Source organism: Hyperoodon ampullatus (genome assembly GCF_949752795.1).
Source record: "Hyperoodon ampullatus genome assembly, chromosome: 3".
Classification (NCBI taxonomy): domain Eukaryota; kingdom Metazoa; phylum Chordata; class Mammalia; order Artiodactyla; family Ziphiidae; genus Hyperoodon; species Hyperoodon ampullatus.
The window spans coordinates 132094331-132116237 of NC_136916.1; the positions used below are offsets into that span (position 1 = coordinate 132094331).

Genomic DNA, 21907 nt, shown 5'->3' on the forward strand with positions numbered 1-21907 from the left:
ACTTTCCTACACACTTTTATGCTCTATTATGTTTAAAGAAAAAGCCTTTGTAGGGATCCCAGTTGGGAAAACACAGGCAGTTAAAGAAGTTATAAAAAGTCTGTTCTAGTCAAGGTAAGAGAAGAACTAAGAGGGAATAGAAAATGAGCTATACTTGAGAATATATGACAAATCTGTGATAGTTTCTTCCCAGTAGAAGGGAAGAGAATATGAGTTCATCATACAATTTGCATATGTTATATTTTATATACAAATATGTGTACACTATTTTTGGCTTAGTTTTTTTTTAATCAAACTTATTCTTATATATAAAGAGACAATTCTACAAGGTGTATTAAGAAAATGAACAGTTCCTCTACCCTCAACCACCATTTCCAACTCCCAAGGGACAGCTACTTTCAACTCTTTTACTCTTCCTTTCAGTATTTACCTCCAAGTCTCTAAATGACCTTCTTATACTCTTATTTCCTGATTTTTTTTTTTTTTTAGTGTTAGTATTTTCTATCGACTTCCCACTATGGAAGATGATAAATTAGCTCTCCTTTCCAAAACCCCACTCCACAAATATACACAATTCTATCCCCTCAACGTGCTCAATATAGTCCTAATTTTTATTAGCTCAATAGTCAGGATTTACACTGTTGGGACTCAGTAAATACTATTTCCTTTTGAAATTTTTTTCACTACAGTTATAGGTATCTTTTTAAATTTTTGTTTAGATTTCTTGCTAATTTATTCCTAAATTCTTCCACAATTGTCTAACGCTCTGAATACTTCAAATACATCAGTTATATATTATCAATTCCCTCTTGTTGCAGACATTTTTGCAGAGCCTTCTGATCTGCTCCAATGTGGACTCTGCTGCTCTACCCGCTGCATAACTTTCATCCTGGGGACTCACTTCATTGTCACCCTGGGGATGCTCTGATTCTCACTCTTACGTTGGGTCCTTGGCCTGTTACTCACATCTTCTTGACTAATTTGTTCCCTTGCTCCCATTCTCTAGCTCTTTCCTGGGAGAGGATATATGGAATACACATTTTTTGCAACCTTACACTTCTCAAAGTGTCTTTATTCTACTTTCATAACTAACTATAATTGTCGGCATGTAGCATTCTAGCATTTCCCCTGAGAGTTTTGAAAGCATAGCTCCACTGTCTTCAGTTCCCAGGACTGCAACTGAGAAGTCCAAAGCCATTCTGATTCTTTTTTTTAAATTTATTTATTTATTTATTTTTGGCTGCATTGGGTCTTCATTGCTGCACACGGGCTTTCTCTAGTTGCGGCAAGCAGGGGCTACTCTTCCTTGTGGTGCGCAGGCTTCTCATTGCAGTGGCTTCTCTTGTCACGGAGCATGGGCTCTAGGCACGCGGGTTTCAGTAGTTGTGGCACATGGGCTCTGTAGTTGTGGCTCGCGGGCTCTAGAGCGCAGACTCAGTAGTTGCGGCACACGGGCTTAGTTCCTCCGCGGCATGTGGGATCTTCCCGGACCAGGGCTTGAACCCATGTCCCCTGCATTGGCAGGCGGGTTCTTAACCACTGTGCCACCAGGGAAGTCCCGCCTTCTGATTCTTGACCCTTTAACTGCAATATTGTTTCCTTTCTTGAAGATTTTAGAATAGCGTTTGTCCCCAATATTCTGAAAATTCAATATGAAATGCTCTGGTGTGGCTCTACATTTAAACACTCTGCTAGGATTCAGTGGGCCCTTTCAATTTGGAAGCTCAAAATCCCTCAGTTCTGGGAAATAGTTATCTTCCCCTCCCCGACCTAATCTTCTACCACTTGAATCACATATCCTCAGATTATTCCACTCACCACTCTGCCTTGTTGGAGTCATCTACAACCCGAGCCAGGGTTAATCCCCCTCATTCCATGAAAAATTTCACTTCTGTCACACTGTCACACTCTCCGATACTACTCCTATCATAACCTTGGTGATTTTACTATCCCCATAGATGATCCTCGCAAAATCCTAGCCTTTCAGTCCTTGGTCTTCTCTGGAGACTCCAGTGATCTCTCTTCAGCCCTGCTTTACTCACTCACTGCCATGGTCCCACTGCAAGCTTTGTAATCACCAATCACTGCAAATCCCTCCAAAATGTCCAGCACTCCTCCCAACACACACACACACACACACACACACACACACACACACACACACACACACCCTTCCATCTCCAGGTCACTCTGTCTAGTACATAACTTTAACCTTCCCGAACCTACAGTCCTACCATTTTCACTGTCCTTTATCCACCTTGGGTCCTCTCTTCCCTCCTAAACCAGCTTAAATTCCATGGTCAGTCTTTATAATCACTCCCCCGCCTGTCTAGCTAAAACACAGTCCAAGTTAAATCAAATAATCTGCCTATTCTGTACTTACATCCATGAAAGTGAATATGGCTGGGGAAAAAAAAAAAGGAAAGAAAACAAGAACCTGCTAGCATCACCATGTCAATAGTTTCACTTTAGATTACTGGCATCAACTATTACTGCTGCCTAGCAACCATTCTTTATTTTCAGGCCTTCTAAAACAACTATTTCATCTCTTCTTTCCTCAAACTATCTGATCACTTTATTTCTATTTCATTGAGAAAATGAACCAATTAAGAAAAACCCAAAAAAGCTCCCAGCACCATATCTATCTGCCCCCTTAACTAAACTGATGTCCATATTCTCTGTCTTCCCTCCTAATACCATAGGCGAATTTTCTGTGCTCCCAGTAAAGAACCACCCCTCCCCCTGTTCACTAGATTCCATCTCCTCTAGTCTATTCAAATATGTTGCTCCAGTAATTCTGCCCTCTTTTTCCTCCACGATGCATTTTCCTTTTGCTACAAGAACTTTCTTGTCGACATACAAATATGCTTCTTAAAAAATTGAGGACTTCCCTGGTGGTGCAGTGGTTAAGATTCTGCCTGCCAATGCAGGGGACATAGGTTTGAGCCCTGGTCCAGGAAGGTCCCACATGCTGCGGAGCAACTAAGCCCGTGCACCACAACTACTGAGCCCGTGCTCTAGAGCCTGCAAGCCACAACTCCTGAGCCAACAAGCCACAACTATTGAAGCCCGCACCCTAGAGCCCATGTGCCGCAACTACTGAGCCCACATGCTGCAACTACTGAAGCCTGTGCACCTAGAGCCCATGCTCCACAACAAGAGAAGCCACCGCCATGAGAAACCCATGCACCGCAAGGAAGAGTAGCCCCCGTTCACTGCAACTAGAGAAAGCCCGCATGCAGCAACAAAGATCCAATGCAGCCAAAAATAAAGAAGAAAATTTTTTAAAAAAATTCTTCACTTGACCCCTCACACTCGTCCAGCCACTGCCCCATATTTCTCCTTCTCTTAAAAGGAAAATTTCTCAGATGAGTCTTAGTCACAGTCTCCAGTTGCTCTCTACCTATTCTCTTACACCTCTGTCAGGCATTTACCCCTACCACTCTACAAAAATTGTGTGCATCGGGCTTCCCTGGTGGCACAGTGGTTGAGAGTCTGCCTGCCAATGCAGGGGACACGGGTTCGTGCCCCGGTCCGGGAAGATCCCACATGCCGCGTAGCAGCTGGGCCCGTGAGCCATGGCCGCTGAGCCTCCACATCCAGAGCCTGTGCTTTGCAACGGGAGAGGCCACAACAGTGAGAGGCCCACGTACCACAAAAAAAAAAAAAAAAAAAAAAAAAAAAATTGTGTGCATCAAGGGCATGGATAACTTCCATACTGCTAAGCATAATGGTCAACTGGTAGTTTTTATCCTAATTAACCTTTCAGTATCCTTTGATACAATTGCTCCTATCTCATCACTAAAATCCTATCATCACTTTGCTTACACACAGGCCATTCTTTCTGCCTCCTTTACCGACCTGTGGAAGATGAAGTATCTAATGAGTTCAGTCTTCTTCTCTTTTCCATCCAGCCTCACTACCTTCATGGTCTCCTCTGGCCTCACAAATTTATGTCACAAATTTATATCCCTAGTCTGTATCTCCACTATCAAATGCAGACTAGTAAAATCCCACTACCTTGTTTATATCTGTACTTGGCTGTCTAATGGGTACTCCACAAGTATAATGTTCAAAAGTGGATTCTAGAGCTTCCTCTCCAAACTATTTCCACTCTTCCCCACCTTAGTTATCAGCAATTTCACTTTTCACGTAGCTCAGGCCAAAATCCCAGAGCCACCCTGGCCTCTGCTATTCCTCTCTTATTCTACAACCAATATGTCAGAAAACTCAGTTAGTCTTACATCCAAACTACTGCTAGAATTCAAATGTATTGCCACCACCACTGCTAACACCCCGGTCCAAGCCACCTACCACCATCTCTTGCCTGCATGATTGCAGTAACTTCCTGATTTTCTCCCTTATTCTACTATTGCTCCTTCTAGTCTATTCCAAACCCAGAAGTCAGACTGACCCTGCTAAAATATAAATCAGGGATTTCTGGCTCCCTGTATAGCTCATCCCTCTCATTAATTACAATTACAAACCATGGACAAAATACAATAAGCTGAGGGGCCCTGAAAAGTAAACAATAAACAGGCTGATTTTGGAGCATTATTTTACGAGTACATTAAGTTCAATGGCATACTGTGTAGCCATCAAGCTTTTTGTGTATAAGAATTGAAATTTCCAATAAATGATTTTATTTCATAGAGTACATATAATTTTTAAATGTCTTTAACAACATTTTGTATTAACATGTTCAAGTTATAACCATTAACAAGTAAAAATCCTGAAAGCATAACTATAATTTGTTCATGAAACATTTATAAACTTCTTTATGACAAAATTACCTATGAATGTGCAAGGTGATGCTGTCAAAATTAGATTTTTTTAAAATCAAGAAAAATGTCATAAACAGCGAATACCAAGGTAAAAAAGGAAGCCAAGACAGGCAACAACATTTATCAAATACTATAAACTACTATATCAGGTACCACGAGGACTGTAAGGAAATAAAAACAGTAATAGCTGACACAGAGCACCAGGAAACTTTTTAGTTATTCAAATTCACTTGGTCCTCACAATAACACTAAGAGGTAGGCACAATAATTTTCACCACCTTAGTGATCAGGAAACAGGCTAAATAACTAAGTTGTCCAAGGTCATACTGTAAGTAGTTGGTGGAACAGGGAGTCTAACCTAGGTGTCTGGCTCCAGAGTTCTCGTTCAAGCACTATACTATGCTGCCTGTTTGAAGAAAGAAAATATAACAGCAAAAGACGCTTTAAATTTATTTTAAAATATTAAGATTGTGGTCAAAATACACTATGTTAAGTCCTTCAATATAAACACACATGTATAGAGGCATGACGAAGATTAATGTAAAGGTTGATAAATACCTGGTGTTCCAATGGCTCTGACATATGAGAATGCAATGTTTGCTTTTCCTTTCAGAGCATTTTCTGTGTTCTGAAGGTCTTCCAGAGTGGTAATATATTTTACTTCATTAAAAAGAAGAGCACTGCAATAAATAAAGATGTAGTTGGTAGAAAAATCTGACATGTACTTAGTTATTTAATACATATTTTGAGTAGGTTAAAGAACCTAATCAAAAAAGAAATTTAATCTTTTGAACAAACTCTCAATAGTAAGAACCTAAGCATTTCAAGTCTGAATTAAAATCACCCTCTAAATCATTAGTCTGTCACTGAGAACATTAACCAGGGACAGTTGTGAGAAATAGTGTGCGTATCCTCCATCACAACCATCTCAATACATTTAAACTGTATTTACTAGCATCCTATTCTGTACAAATAATCCCTTACAAATCTCTCAGCCATGGACACATTTCAGCCCTTCACACATCTATACTGAAACCATCTTTCCATGGCCTATAAGGCCCTGAATGGTAAGCCTTGCCTACTTCTCCAACATCATTTTGTACTACCATTCCTCATGTCTACCCTACTTTAGGCAACACCTCAGGGCATTTGCACACACCATTCTCTTTGTTGAAAGCTGTTCCCTCTGCTCCTTCTCATATACCTGGTCTCAGCCTAAACATCATTGACTTAAGAGAAGCCTCCCTTGTTGGTTCTATGTAAGTAGGTCTGTAGCATTTTCCTTTTGAATTTCACAGTATTTAATCCTTTGTAAGATCAAATTTATAATTATTCACATATATTTTTTTACTTGTTTATCTCTGCCTCTCTCATTAAACTCTTGCCTTCTTGTGACAGGGACCTTACATATTTTGTCACTATATCCATAATAACTTAGAATAGAACCTGTTACATTGTAAGTATTCAATAAGTATTTGTTGAATGAATGACAGAAAACATAGGGCAGGAATTATTTATTGTCATTCTTCCTTTGAAGAAATAGAAGATCAAATCAAAACACTGAAGAGCTTATTTACTCAAAAACACATATACTGAACTGAGGAGCCAGGAACAGAACATAAAACAGGTCTTCTCACTCCTAATTTAGTGATCTTTCCACTTGACCATAATTCTTCCAAATCATCTTTTTTTTTAATATAATCTCTATTTATTTATGTTTATTTATTTGGCTGCGCCGGGTCTTAGTTGCAGCACACGGGATCTTCACTGTGGCGTGTGAGATCTAGTTCCCTGACCAGGGATCAAACTCGGGTCCCCTGCACTGGGAGCATGGAGTCTTAACCACTGTACCATCAGGGAAGTCCCCCAAATCATTTTTAATGTATAGATCAGAATAACTGATATTTCTTCATCCAAAAGAATTTCATTTAAAAATTTTCTACTTCTATATAAATTCTCTATCACTAAGAACTAATTTCACTTAATCTCCACATGCATATCTGTGTGTGTGTGTGTGTGCGCATTTGTGTGCGTATTTTTGTTAAGCTAAACTTTACGAATTTTTGAAAGTTGTTCCAACTCCTCATACTTAAGTAAGCAAAAGTTCACTCCAATAAATTAGTCAATCATAGTTTCCTCTTACGGAAAACACAGCACTTTCCACTAATATAGCAATTCTCAAACTTTTTGGTCTCAGGATCCTTTTATACCCTTAAAAATTATTGAGCTCTTCAAAGGGCTTTTGTTTATGTAGGTTACATTTATCAATAGTTGCCAAAATAGAAATTAAAAGAGCAATTAAAAATATTTATTAATCTCTTAAAAAATAAAAATAAACACCATTGCATATTAACATAACACTTTTTTTAATTAAAAATAACTAAATTTCCAAAAGGAAAGAAAAATCTAATGAAAAGAGTGGCCTTGTTTTACATTTTTGCAAGTCTCTTTAATATTGGACTAAACAGAAGACAGGTGGATTCTCTTATCTGCTTCTTCATTCACTCTGTTGTGACATCACACACACAGCACAAAATGTAGCCTCATAAAAGAATGCACTCATAAAAGAATGAAAGTGAAAAAGGCAAACATTTTAGTATTATTATAAAAATATTGTCACTTTGGGAGCACCCTGAAATGGCTGCCCCAAATTACACTGCTTAAATATTTACCTATATATTACAGATTTCAACTTTTTAAAAGAAATGTAAAACTTGAATTTCTATACCTCCCAGGGCTCTTGTTTTGTTTTTAAAAGAAATATTTACTGGGCAGTACTCACTATTTGCTAGATATTTTCACATGTTTTCATTTAAATCCTCAACGATATTCTTGGGAAATTCTTTATTACACACACACACACAGAGGAAAGAACCTCAGGGATTAAGTAACCTGCTCCAGGTCATACCAGTAGTCACTGATAGAGCTGAGATTCTAATCCAGGTCTTCTGACACTTTGCCCGTAACTTTCTAAACTATGTTATTACTGACCACTCATACATGGTAAACCAGGTAAAAAGGGAGGCAGTTAATGAATAGCCAGAGAGTCTCAGTGGCGATCTGGGCTACTGGCTACTTATACGTTTTGGCTAGCAAGACCAGAATTACCCTTGAGTTACTTCAAAACTGCTGGGAGACACCATCTAGTGAAGTAATTGGACTGCCATGTAAATTCTCGGCTTGGGAATGACATCCAATCATTTACCTTTACTTCTCTAGCAGCTCTAATCCATTTGCTTCAAAAATCTAACCTAGGAGTAGAAATATCCCTAACCTTTTTTCTCAATAAGGACCGGCAAATATAAATTGATAAAAGCCAATGTTTGGGGGGACACTTCCCACATGTCAGGCATAGTACTAAGTACTATATAAGTAGTAGCAGTTTATCAGTTTTGAGATTGCCTGACTCTTCTGCTTTGGGAATTCCCAGTTTTCTAAGTCTTCATGATGGGCAGAGCCCAAGTCCCCACATACAAGCTACTAATACTGTAAATTGCTTTTCCAGGCTCCCTGCTGCTAGGCTATATGACCCAGAATCACTTATCTGACATCCCAGACTGGGAGCTAGTGATGCAAAGAATCAGGAACAGTGCAGAATTATTTCCAGAAGTAGCAGCAGCAGCAACAGTCAGCTTTGAAGGCAGGAATGACAATAGTGCTAATGACAGCTGTAGTGCTAGCAATGCAAGTTGTGGCATCCAATGCCCAGAAGTAATGCAGCAGTCCCCCGGAGACTAGCTCCGTGCCATGATTATGAGCCAAATAATTCAGAGCCAAATAAACCTGAGTCCAGTTCTCCAACCCTTCTAGTGAGCCTGAGATTTCCTACATCTGCTCTAAATCCTTTTCTGCTTAAGCCAGTCAGACCCAGATTCTGGGGCTTATAAGGCCTGTCTTGCCTTTCTGGTTTTTACACATTTGGCGGATGTCCCTTTTGACCGGTGGGAAGTGATACTTCTTTGTAGTGCAGATTTGCATTGCCTGCTTGCTTGCTTGGCCAAAAAGGGCGTATGCGTTTTCTCCTGAATATATTCAGGAGAAAACGCATACGCCCTTTTTGGCCAAGTGCATCATTGTCGAAGTTGTGCCCCTCTTCCTGTGCTTTACAGGCGACTCCAACGTACCTCTTGAAATCTATTTCCTGCTATTCTGCCTCGCTTTCAAGTCCGCCTCGTTGCCTTCCCTCAACAGATTTTTGGACGATAGTTGTCCTTTATTACTCTGCCAGTTTGTGAATTGCTGTGCCCCTGAGCTCCATTTTTCAACTCGTTTTTTGTGAGCTGACCGCAAGTCCAAACTTTTGGTTCAGGGCCTATACTGGTTCCTGGCGGGTGGCTGAGACTTTGGTTAATTCTTCTTCCTGCCGGGAAATTAGAGTGGCATGTGCCCGTCCAAATGCCTAACAGCTACTCTCTCATTGGTTCTCCCTCTTCCCTTTCATCCTCTGCCAAATTGGCAACCTGTGCGAGCCAGGAGGTTAAAGGGGCTGTCTCTCCAATTTGGGAGATTGATAGTAAAGCAGTTGGAAAGTCAAACCGGAGCACCAGGAGAGGGACTATTAGTTGAGTTTTAGAAACCTTTCGTATTCACAGTGTGTCCATTCTCTAGGTTTCCCGTACATGTTATACTAAGAACACCCAACAGTACACTCAGTCTTGCTTAATTTTCATGGCAACCATGTGAGATCAGTACTATCATTAACTCCATTTTACAGATATGGTCATGGGCCTTAAAGAGGTTACCTTGCCTAATGTCCCAAAGCTCATTAAAGAGGCATTATCCAAGAGGTAATAATACCAAAACTAATGACATTCATAATCTCATGATCTCCATGATTGTTCCCAATGGCTTCATAATTTTAATATATTTTTAATGTTAATTTCCAGAATATGGGGACATCTAGGGATCTCTAGGATCCATTCCATGAGCCTGTGCTCCTTCACTCCAGTTCCAAAGTGGAGAAATGGGTTAAAGGAAAAGTCTGTCTTGTGATTTACTTGCTCTAAAGATGGGGTAAAACAGCCTGAGGCTGCTCTGACCTGGGAGCTCTTCCTGCCTCAGTAAGGCCTTCCTTTTCCTTGGCATACTCTTCCTGAGACCCTCCCAACACAATCATTAGGTAGATAAGATATATGGCCAAGAACTGAATGGGTGTCAGAAAAAAAAAGGAAATCAGGAGTCTACCTGACCCTGCTTTTAGAGCAGCAGGTTGCTCAGCCTTTTTTCAGAAAAAAAAAGACCACTTTTATATCATATTTCTGCCATTATTCAAATTCTAAAAAACCCAATAAAAACAAAAAGTTACCTTCTATTTTGCCTTACCAAAATTCCTAGGGAAAAAAAAAAAAAAACAAAGAGGGAGGAGGGGAAAGAGGGAGAGATGAAGGAGAGAGACAGACAAATTACTTTTACCTAAATTAATTACAGTTGACCCTCAGTATCCATGGATTCCACATTTGCAGGTTCAGCCAACTGCAGGTGGAAAATATTTGGAAAAAATAATTCCAGAAAAGTCTAAAAAACAAAACTTGAATTTGTCATATACTGACAACTATTTACATAGCATTTACATTGTATTAGGTATTATAAGTAATCTAGAGATGATTTAAAGTATACGGGAGGGGCTTCCCTGGTGGCGCAGTGGTTGAGAGTCCACCTGCCGATGCGGGGGACATGGGTTTGTGCCCCGGTCCGGGAAGATCCCACATGCCATGGAGCAGCTGGGCCTGTGAGCCATGGCCGCTGAGCCTGCGTGTACGGAGCCTGTGCTCCGCAACAGGAGAGACCACAACAGTGAGAAGCCCGCGTACAGCAAAATAAATACATAAATACATAAATAAATAAACACATAAATAAATAAATAAATACAAAAATACATAAATATATAAATACATACATAAATAAATACATAAATACATACATAAATAGATAAATACATAAATAAATACATACATAAATAAATAAATACATAAATAAGGTATACGGGAGCTACTAGAGCTAATCAATGAATTTGGTAAAGTAGCAGGATACAAAATTAATGCACAGAAATCTCTGGCATTCCTATATACTAATGATGAAAAATCTGAAAGAGAAATTAAGGAAACACTCCCATTTACCATTGCAACAAAAAGAATAAAATACCTAGGAATAAACCTACCTAAGGAGACAAAAGACCTGTATGCAGAAAACTATAAGACACTGATGAAAGAAATTAAAGATGATACAAACAGATGGAGAGATATACCATGTTCTTGGATTGGAAGAATCAATATTGTGAAAATGACTATACTACCCAAAGCAATCTACAGATTCAATGCAATCCCTATCAAACTACCAATGGCATTTTTCACAGAACTACAACAAAAAATTTCACAATTTGTATGGAAACACAAAAGACCGCGAATAGCCAAAGCAATCCTGAGAAAGAAAAACAGAGCTGGAGGAATCAGGTTCCCAGACTTCAGACTATACTACAAAGCTACAGTAATCAAGACAACATGGTACTGGCACAAAATCAGAAAGACAGATCAATGGAACAAGATAGAAAGCCCAGAGATAAACCCACGCACATATGGTCACCTTATTTTTGATAAAGGAGGCAAGAATATACAATGGAGAAAAGACAGCCTCTTCAATAAGTGGTGCTGGGAAAACTGGACAGCTACATGTAAAAGAATGAAATTAGAACACTCCCTAACACCATACACAAAAATAAACTCAAAATGGATTAAAGACCTAAATATAAGGCCAGATGCTATAAAACTCTTAGAGGAAAACATAGGCAGAACACTCTATGACATAAATCACAGCAAAATCCTTTTTGACCCACCTCCTAGAGAAATGGAAATAAAAACAAAAATAAACAAGTGGGACCTAATGAAACTTAAAAGCTTTTGCACAGCAAAGGAAACCATAAATAAGACGAAAAGACAACCCTCAGAATGGGAGAAAATATTTGCAAATGAAGCAACTGACAAAGGATTAATCTCCAAAATTTATAAACAGCTCATGCAGCTCAATAGCAAAAAAACAAACAACCCAATCCAAAAATGGGCAGAAGACCTAAATAGACATTTCTGCAAAGAAGATATACAGATTGCCAACAAACACATGAAAGAATGCTCATCATCACCAATCATTAGAGAAATGCAAATCACAACTACAATGAGGTATCACCTCACACCAGTCAGAATGGCTATCATCAAAAAATCTACAAACAATAATTGCTGGTGACGTTGTGGAGAAAAGGGAACCCTCTTGCACTGTTGGTGGGAATGTAAATTGATACAGCCACTATGGAGAACAGTATGGAGATTCCTTAAAAAATTAAAAATAGAACTACCATACGACCCAGCAATCCCACTACTGGGCATATCCCCTGAGAAAACCATAATTCAAAAAGAGTCATGTACCACAATGTTCATTGCAGCTCTATTTACAATAGCCAGGCCATGGAAGCAACCTAAGTGTCCATCGACAGATGAATGGATAAATAAGATGTGGCACATATATACAATGGAATATTACAACCATAAAAAGAAACAAAATTGAGTTATTTGTAGTGAGGTGGATGGACCTAGAGTCTGTCATACAAAGTGAAGTAAGTCAGAAAGAGAAAAACAAATACCATACGCTAACACATATATATGGAATCTAAAAAAAAAAAAGGTTCTGAAGAACCTAGGGGCAGGAGAGGAATAGAGACGCAGACATAGAGAATGGACTTGAGGACATGGGGAGGGGGAAGGGTAAGCTGTGATGAAGTCAGAGAGTGGCATGGACTTATATATACTACCAAATGTAAAATAGATAGCTAGTGGGAAGCAGCCACATAGCACAGGGAGATCAGCTCAGTGCTTTGTGACCACCTAGAGGGGTGGGATAGGGAGGGTGGAAAGGAGACACAAGAGGGAGGAGATATGGGGATATATGTATATGCATAGCTGATTCACTTTGTTATAAAGCAGAAACTCACACACCACTGTAAAGCAATTATACTCCAGTAAAGATGTTAAAAATAAAAAATAAAAATAAGTATACGGGAGGATGTTCATAGGTTATATGCTAATACTACACCATTTTATATGAGGGATTGAGCATCTGGGGATTCTGGTATCCACGGAGGGTGAGGAAGGTGGGGGGGTGGGAGGTGCTGAAACCAATCCCCCTCGGATACTGAGGGATGACTGTATAGTATTCTAGGCAGATCCATGTATAAAATGAAATATCCCAAAATGTTTCATTAGGCATTTTCTAAATTAATACAGTTAAAAAAACAAACAGAAGCCATCTCTGAAATTTGAATTGAGAGTGCAAATAATAACAAAGTTCAAAAGCATCAGTCTAAGTCTTTTTGTCATACGCTGTGTATTTTCCTACTAGCTTGCCACTTATAAAATTCTTAACACCAGAAACAATCTTATGGGCTTATAACATAAGATTTCTGCTCCTCCAATTTTTAACAACCAAAAAGTGAAGCTTCCCAATTCATTCATCCATCAATCCAATATTTTCAACACCTAATACATGTCACACACGATGCTATGCACTGGTAGAAGGACTTTGTATAAGAGGTGTTAGTCTGGGGATATAACCATTACTACCAATTAACATACCGCTGTGAGGAATTCAAATCCAAGGCAAGTAATTTTTTATTACAATTTCCCAGTATGTCACTATCAAACAGGAACCCACCTGATAATATTGTATAGGAACAAATCTGATAGAGATAAAGGAAGGAGCAGTAGCTCAAAACCTATTAGGAAGGGACCAGCTTGAGCACAGCTCAGGAGTTTTAAAGGAAGACACCTCCAAGAGGAGCTTTCCCAAGAAGTTCTACCCAAGCTCAAAACCCAGGCTCTGCAATAATGTGTTAAAAATAAAATATTAGCAGAAATTATGATAGTTGAAAATAATTACCATAATATTTGTAGTTCATATTATCGTCAGTAGTACATTAACTTAAAAGGAAAGAAATCTTCCACTTGACAAAATATTGTCACAGAATATCAATTAGCACACCTTAATAAAAAGTTATTGAGATTTCATTGTTTCTTACAGTACTGCACAGTCTTTCCTTTTTGTATCAATATCATTTGATGATTTCCAGGAGTCAACAATGACTAGGGGAAAAATGGCCTTTCTTTGCAACTGCTGCCTCATGGCAAATATTCCCAGCAACTGTCACACCACGGACTTGCATGAACTCACTTCTATTAGTACTGTGTGTGCAACAGAACAGCAGGTAGATATCTGAATTTGGATTGCTTTTTTTCTTAATTGCAAAATGAGATTTCCTGCATTTATATAGAAAAAAGCGACTAACATTTGTAGAGCACTGGGTAAAACACAAAGCATATTTTCAGATTATTACTTTATTTGATCTTCAAAAAAATCTAATGACAGTGCAATTTTTAACATTTAAGAGATGAGGAAAACTAGCAATCAGAAAAGATAAACTGCTATGATCACACAATGGATAAACCCTCCATAAACCCTGACTTCTTCATATATCATTCCAAAGCACATTTGAGATTATAGTGCCTCAATCTTCTATACCTCTATCTGACTTGCCTCAGACTGGTTACATATGGTATTCTCAATCAACAAATAAAGAGTAATTGTTACTTTACTTTCTTTTTCTAAATATTACCCTCCTTAACCCAATCTATAAGCTGGGAAGTGAAATCTTCCTCACAGTTACCAAACCACACAATTCCATCGGTTTTGACTATGTATATTTTAGAAAACAGAGCTGAGAATTTGTAGACTATAAATCTATAATCTTACCTTTATTTTAAATTTTATTTATTTTGCAAAATTTAACTCTTTTGTAGGACTCATAACACAAAAAGTATCCAAAAAGTTGAAGAGTGAAAAGTCCACCTCCAACTCCTTCCCCCATCTCAGCTTCCGCATTCCATTCCCGTAAACCAATAATCACGTTCTTGTGAAACTTTGAAATATTTATACCAAATACATATATGCCACGAATAAATATTTATATATGTCTCTGTTAGAAAACTATCCCTCCTAGATTTCTCAGTGTTCCTATACAGTCCATGTCTCCTGAAGATGAAAATTGGCAGCACACAAAGATGGAAAACATCTCCTCTTCACATTCTAATCTTGTTTCCTTTTCTCTGGAGCCACCTGGTCCCATTCAAAGGTAATAAAACCTTCCTTATCTTCCCTGGAGCTAAATGCTTATATTTAGGGGTAGAGACCTTTTTCTCCTGCCCCAAGCAATTTGTTTAAATTCCAGAGAAAAAGATCTCCAGAAGGAAAAAGCAGATTTGCCAGCTCCTATATAAACTCAGAGATTCATAATTTAAGTTCTCCTTCTCCAAACCTTGCTGTAAGTACAGATGTAAGCATATGGCTCTCACCTTGTAGCTCTGTGGAGAATTGGGTATGGCAAATCCAGTACTACCATGTTACTGTGATTGCTGTTACTGCTGTGTCTGATTTCTGATTCAGAGGCTTGGTGTTTCTGCAAGTATATACGCAAGGAGGGTAACATCGAAGACCCTTCAGAGTTTTAGACTTAACACTCCCTTTCTTACACACATAGAACTATGCTATGCTCTAAACACTTGGTTTATTTCATTAAAATATCCTGAAAAATCAATGTGTTAAAAATGTTAGTAGACCATTTAGTCAGAATATATATATATATATACATATACATATATATATATATATATTTTTTTTTTTTTTTTTTTGTGGTACGCGGGCCTCTCACTGTTGTGGCCTCTCCCGTTGCGGAGCACAGCCTCCGGACACGCAGGCTCAGCGGCCATGGCTGACGGGCCCAGCCGCTACGCGGCATGTGGGATCTTCCCAGACCGGGGCACGAACCCGTGTCCCCTGCATCGGCAGGCAGACTCTCAACCACTGCGCCACCAGGGAAGCCCAGTCAGAATATTTTTAATCAATGATGTTTTAGGAATATTTTAAATGTCCTCCAAAAATACACTACTTAATTGGCCATAATGGTTCAAAAATAAACAATTCTGTAAATATTTAGTATAGGGTTACCCTAAGTTTATACTTGTTATTCTAGTCTTAGATTTTACTAACTTAATTCTTCCCCAATTGCAATTTTTCTATATTCTGTGACTACGAAATTGTCTAAAAACTTGATCTTTTCTGTTTACAAAGAAGCAAAGTTCAAGTGTAACTGTGGATCTCTGATCACATAAAAATTTATCTGTGTGTGTATTAGAAGATAATGGAAGAAAAGAACCCATTTACAATAGAAACAAAAGATATAAAATACCCAGTAATAAATCTCAGTGTCCAAGCATATATGAAGAAAGCATTAAAACACTACTAGAGAACACAAAAGAAAACTTGAATAAGTGGAAAGACATCTGGTTCATTCATTCTAAAGATTCATTCTAAAGATGTCAAGTGCCCCTAAAATAACTTATAAATTTAATGCCAGTAGGATTTAATCAGGGAGAGGAAGAAACTGGACAAGCTAATTTTAAATGTCACACGTAAACAGAACAAAAATGCAATTCTAGAAACAGAAACGTGAAGGGGCCTGGACCTTTCAGATATTACAATATATTATAAAGCCTCAGTAAGTAAAGCAACAGTACCAGTAAAAAAAAAAAAAAAAGACAGATTAATGAAACAGAAAGTCCAAAGGAGACCCAAATATATATGAGCGTTTAGTATAAAAAAATCACACCTTGAAAACTGAGATTAATTTCAGTTGTGTTGGGACAATTATTTAGCCACCTGACTAATATATTGCTCATACTATTCACCTAGTTAAATTCCAAACAAAGAAAAGATTTAAATGTTAAATTGAACAGTTAAAACATTGAGAAGAAATACACCCACATAAATAGAGTCTGATCTTTGACAAAAGAGCAAAAGCAGTTTAATGGAGAAAGGCTCCTCTTTTCAAAAAAGGGGCTAAAACAACTGGACATTCACATGCAAATAAGTGAATCGAGACACTGACTTTACACCTTTCATAAAAATTAACTCAAAATGGATCATAGGCCTAAATGTAAAACATAGAAGAAAATCTTGGTGACCTTGGATTTGGCAATGAAATTTTAGATACAGCACCAAAAGTATGATCCATGAAAGAAAAAAAATTGTAAAGTTGGATTTTATTATTATTAAAAACTTCTGCTCTGCAAAAGACACTGTTAAGAGAATGAAGAAACAAGCCACAGACTGGGAGAAAATATTTGCAAAACATATATCTGATAAAGGACTTGTATCCAAAATATATAAAAGAACTCTTAAACTCAACAATGAGAAAAAAAAAACATTTAAAATATGGGCAAAAGATCTGAGCGGGTACCCCACCAAAGAAAATATACAAACAGCAAATAAGCATACTAAAAGATGCTCAACATCCTTTGTCCTTAGGAAGTTGTAAATTAAAACAATGAGATACCACTACACACCTATTAGAATAGCTACAGTTAAAAAAAAATAACAATAACAAATGTTGGCAAGAATGTAGAGCAACAGGAATTCATTCAATGTAGGTGGTAACGCAAAATGATACAGCCACTTTGGAAGACAGTTTAGCAGTTTCTTACAAAGCTAAACATAGTCTTACCATATGATCCAGAAATCACACCCCTAAGTATTTGCCCATATGAGTTGAAAAACTACATCAATACAAAAAAACCTACACATGAACTTTATAGTAATTTTAATCATGGTTGCCAAAACTTGGAAGCAACCAAGATGTCCTTCAACAGGTGAATAAACAAACAGTGATACATCCATACAATGGAATATTATTCAGCAATAAAAAGAAATGAGCTATCAAACCATGAAAAGACATGGAGGAACCTTAACATATTGCTAATTAGAAGCAGCAGCCAATCTGAAAAGGCTACATGCTATATGATTCTGAAAACGAGCCCCCACTAAAACCAAGTCCCCCTGCCAAGGTGATGATTAAGCTCTCTCTCCAAAACTTTATTCCCTTTCTTGTCCCCTCTGACCTCAATCCTGTGCTAACTGAACAGTAATCAACCAGAGTCAGATGACTAAAACTGCTGTTGTCGACAACATTTAGTGCATTAATGTACTAAAATTGCTGTGGTTGATAACTTATTGTTAATGTACAGACACAAGTTGCTTCTCCAGGGCAGGATGAGCTAACAGACCCCCGCAGGGTCATGGACCACTAGACCAGATGCTAGTAAACCATAGGTATCCTGACTCCTGAAACTACAATTAGGAAGTGTCACAGGAATGTCACTAGACAATGATTAATCCCAGCTCCTTTGTTCTTTCCCTTTAAAAACCCCCTAACTCAAAGACCAAGTTGGAGTGGATCTGAGTCACCCACTCCCTTGCTTGGTGCCCTTCAATTCAGTAAACCCTACTTTGCTGCCAACACCTGCTGTGAGAGTTTGGCTTTCTGTGAAACTGACACACAAGCCCTTTTTCTGGGTTACAATTCCAACTATATGACACTCAAAAAAGCAAAACTATAGAGACAGTGAAAAGATCAGTGGTTGGGGAGTGGAAGGGAAGGATGAATAGGTGGAGCACAGGGTATTTTCAGGGCAGTGAAACTATTCTGTTTGATACTATAATGGTGGATACATGTCATTATACACTTGTCAAAACTCACAGAACTGTACAACACAGAGTGAACCCTAACATAAACTATGCACTTCGGTTAATAATAATGTGTCAGTATTGATTCATCAATTGTAACAAATGTACCACACCAATGCAAAATGTTAGCAGAGGAAAAAGTACAGAGGAGAAAGGAGGAATTCTCTGTACTATCTGTTCAATTTTCTGTAATCCTAAAACTGCTCTATAGAACAGTCTATTAATTTCTTTAAGTGAATTCCTTTGTCACAAGAGCATAGGAAGACCTTGGTACAACTTAAAATCCAGAAGTCAAAAGAGAAAAGATAAATTTGACCTGATGATATTTAAAAGAACAAAATAGGGAAATTCAAAAGATAAATGACAAACGGGAAAATGTACAATTTGTGTCTCCTTTATATAAGGAGAGCACCTAGAAATTAATAAGAATAAAAGTTCAAAACATGATAGAGGACTTCCCTGGTGGCTCAGTGGTTAAGAATCTGCCTGCCAATGCAGGGGACATGGGTTTGAGCCCTGGTCCAGGAAGATCCCACGTGCTGCGGAGCACCTAAGCCTGTGCGCCACAACTACTGAGCCTGTGCTCTAGAGCCTGCGAGCCACAACTACTGAAGCCCAAGTGCCATAACTACTGAAGCCCGTGTGCCTAGAGTCCGTGCTCTGCAACAAGAGAAGCCACCGCAATGAGAAGCCCCCGCTCCCCACAACTAGAGAAAGCCTGCACACAGCAACGAAGACCCAACGTAGCCATAAATAAATAAATAAATAAAAGAAATAACCAGCTCTAGGACAAAATCACCCTTTACAAAAAAAATGATAGAAAAGTGGGCAAAAGATATCAAGCAACAGTTCAGTTCCATTTCTAGGAATAGTATACAACCGAAAAGAGTACAAGGTAGGAACTGCTTGCCAGGAACTGGGTATTTCAAACTGCTGCTTTTAGCACAAAGAAGTAGGGTGACGGCATGAGAGGCATTTTTTTCCTTGTGGCAATCTGCAAGGTACAGCTATGATATGGCATACTATTTAGCACAGTTCTTCAAGATTCTAAATATCATTACTGAACATTTTTGTAAAATACTGTATTCCACAAGTCAGTTTTCTTACATTTTAAACAAAAATGAGGGCATTGCCTCTTTGGAATTCTACCTCCTTGACATTTGTGTTTTCCTACTCAGTTTCTTCTTCCTTTATATGTTGGTGTCATCCTAGGATGCTCCCTAGATGACCTACATGTTGACAACACTCCCCAGGGGTGCAAATTCCTACAGCTGCCTACTCAAGACTCAGGTAAGATGGGCATCCGACTTGTTCAAGTAGACTCATTTTCTCCTGTAAATTTGCTCTTCATCCTTGCCTACTTCAGATGGTGATCAGATCAGATTTGGGGTAGAGTGAGATGGGAAGGAAGGAAAAGAAGAGAGCAGGGATTAATCAAATTAATCGTTACCAAGCCCAGTTAATTTCACCTCCTAAGCATTAAAAAGAAAACCCCCTCTTTGCTATCTGTACTTCCCTAGATTGCACAATGGCCACACAATGGTGTCTACATGTGCTTGGATCCCACAAATTTGTCTCTCACCCACCAGAAAGAGCCCTCAAGTGCTAATCTGATCCCATCACTTATCTGCCTACAACCCTCCGTTGAGCAATCAGGTGTTGAAGTGGTCACTTAGGACAGGGAGCCAAACTAAAAGTAACAACCAAGCCTTTATTCACTTACTGCAACAGTGCAAGCAAGAGACAAAAGGAGAGGCACAGGCTCCACAATGTTCCATTCCCATCCCCCTCCACTGAACAGCTCCAGGCCAGGGCCAGTGGGCGTGGGAATCATCTCATTCCAAGGAGCTGCAAAGAGAAGGCTCCTGCCTCTTTATGGACCTGTGGAATGGTGGGGGGACTGAGTGGGGGAAGGGCGAGGAGAAGAAAAGTACAGAGTTAAAGCAGAGAAAGTGTTTAGCCAAAGACCTGTGATAAGGAGGTCTTGGCAAAGCACCTGGAAGGTGCCTCAGGCCACGTCCCTGATAATGAGGCTCCAAATGGAGACACCTGGGGCTAAAGGCCAGTCTGGCCAGAAGGATGGGAGAGGGAGGGGTCCGAGGGATTGGGAAGGGGAGGGGTCTGAGACCTGGACCTCAGTTTTCTTTAGAAAACTGCAATGCTCTGGCTGTGCACCAGTCTGGTGTGGGAAAACACCTTCCCCCTATGAGGCCTGCCAGGCAAAGCTTGTACCTGCCTGTGGTTGGGTCTGAAAGATCACACAAGGATTCTGGCCCAGAGCTGGCCTCCTCACCCTTCGGGGTCTACCCAAAAGCCTAAACTTCTTCACATGGTAAACAAAGATCCCTTCCTCTGACCCCACGCCAACTTCTCTGCTCTTACCTCCTGCTTCACATTTCAGACTCCAGTAAAAACTACCCTCTCCAAACTGTCCTAACCTCCCTGCCTGGGCTCACAGTTTCCCCTGCTTCTTCCACCTTCCATTCCTTTACCAGGCAAACCCCCGTTTATCCTTTAAGACTCATCCCAAGTGCCACCTCCTTCAGGAAGGCTTCTTAACAAACATCCACCCTCATTCTAGACACAAGGAACTATTCACTACCCTGTGGACATATGCAGGCATACTTCTACTATTTTACTTCCTACATATTTTCTGTTTACATCTCTGTCTCTGCAACAAAACATTAAATTCTTAGAGAACAGAACCACATCTTATGCTGTCTGGCATCTCCAGTGCCTTACAAGTATCTGGCACACAGCAGGAATGTGGGGAATACTCTATTTATGGAATTAGTGTTCTATAAATCAGCATTAGTACAGCACAAGGAACAGGACACCACGGCAGGATTGAATGACACAAGCCCCACAGGCTACCCAGTTCAGGTAACAGCGTCCTCTCCACATCTAAGGCCCAGTTATTTCAAAACCACCTTGTCATCAGGTTGCCCAGCGTGGACCTGCCGCTCCAGGATTTGCTGTCAGACTTGTCAAAGACAACCTTAGTATCCCCTCCCCCATCCCTTAAAGAATCTTCTTTCTCTGATTCTTCACCCTTGTTTCTGGGTCAAAGACAGTCATCGGGTATCCACTGTAAAAAGCATAAACGAGTAAGCTTCCTGAGAACAAATATATCTATGACTTGGACTTTTTGCTGAGCTTTTCATGACCCCCACTCTCAAGATAGCCACCCCTTCTCTATCCCAGGAAAGGGCTTCCAAGGCAGCCCAACGGGTCTTTGGAATTCCTTCTTCAAAAGGCCATCTTTCATCCCTTACAACTGGCTGCTCAGTCCACAGGCCTCAGGGTCCATGGCTGGCCGGGATTTCTAAAGACTGTTATTAATATATTATTAGTACTGGAGCATGTGATAACCACAACTTTTCACCTATCAAGTTTAGAGTTTCCTGTAACTTAACTTTCACACCACTTTTGCGAGAATCAGTTAGAAGAAGAGGAGAAAGACAGGAACCACACAGAAAACAGAGATAGTCAAGGTAAGCAAGGGTCTC

The 21907-nt window shown here is 39.3% G+C and overlaps 1 protein-coding gene across 1 annotated transcript in view; it reads right to left on the reverse strand.

Annotated features, from left to right (window-relative positions):
* TXNDC16 (thioredoxin domain containing 16) overlaps positions 1-21907 on the reverse strand; it is a gene marked incomplete at both ends in the record, with an annotated part of 93055 nt that overhangs the window by 63100 nt on the left and 8048 nt on the right. The window contains one exon of the mRNA XM_079699307.1: positions 5343-5464. Within this exon, the coding sequence (XP_079555433.1) occupies positions 5343-5464 (122 nt within the window). The remainder of the gene's footprint in view (positions 1-5342; positions 5465-21907) is intronic.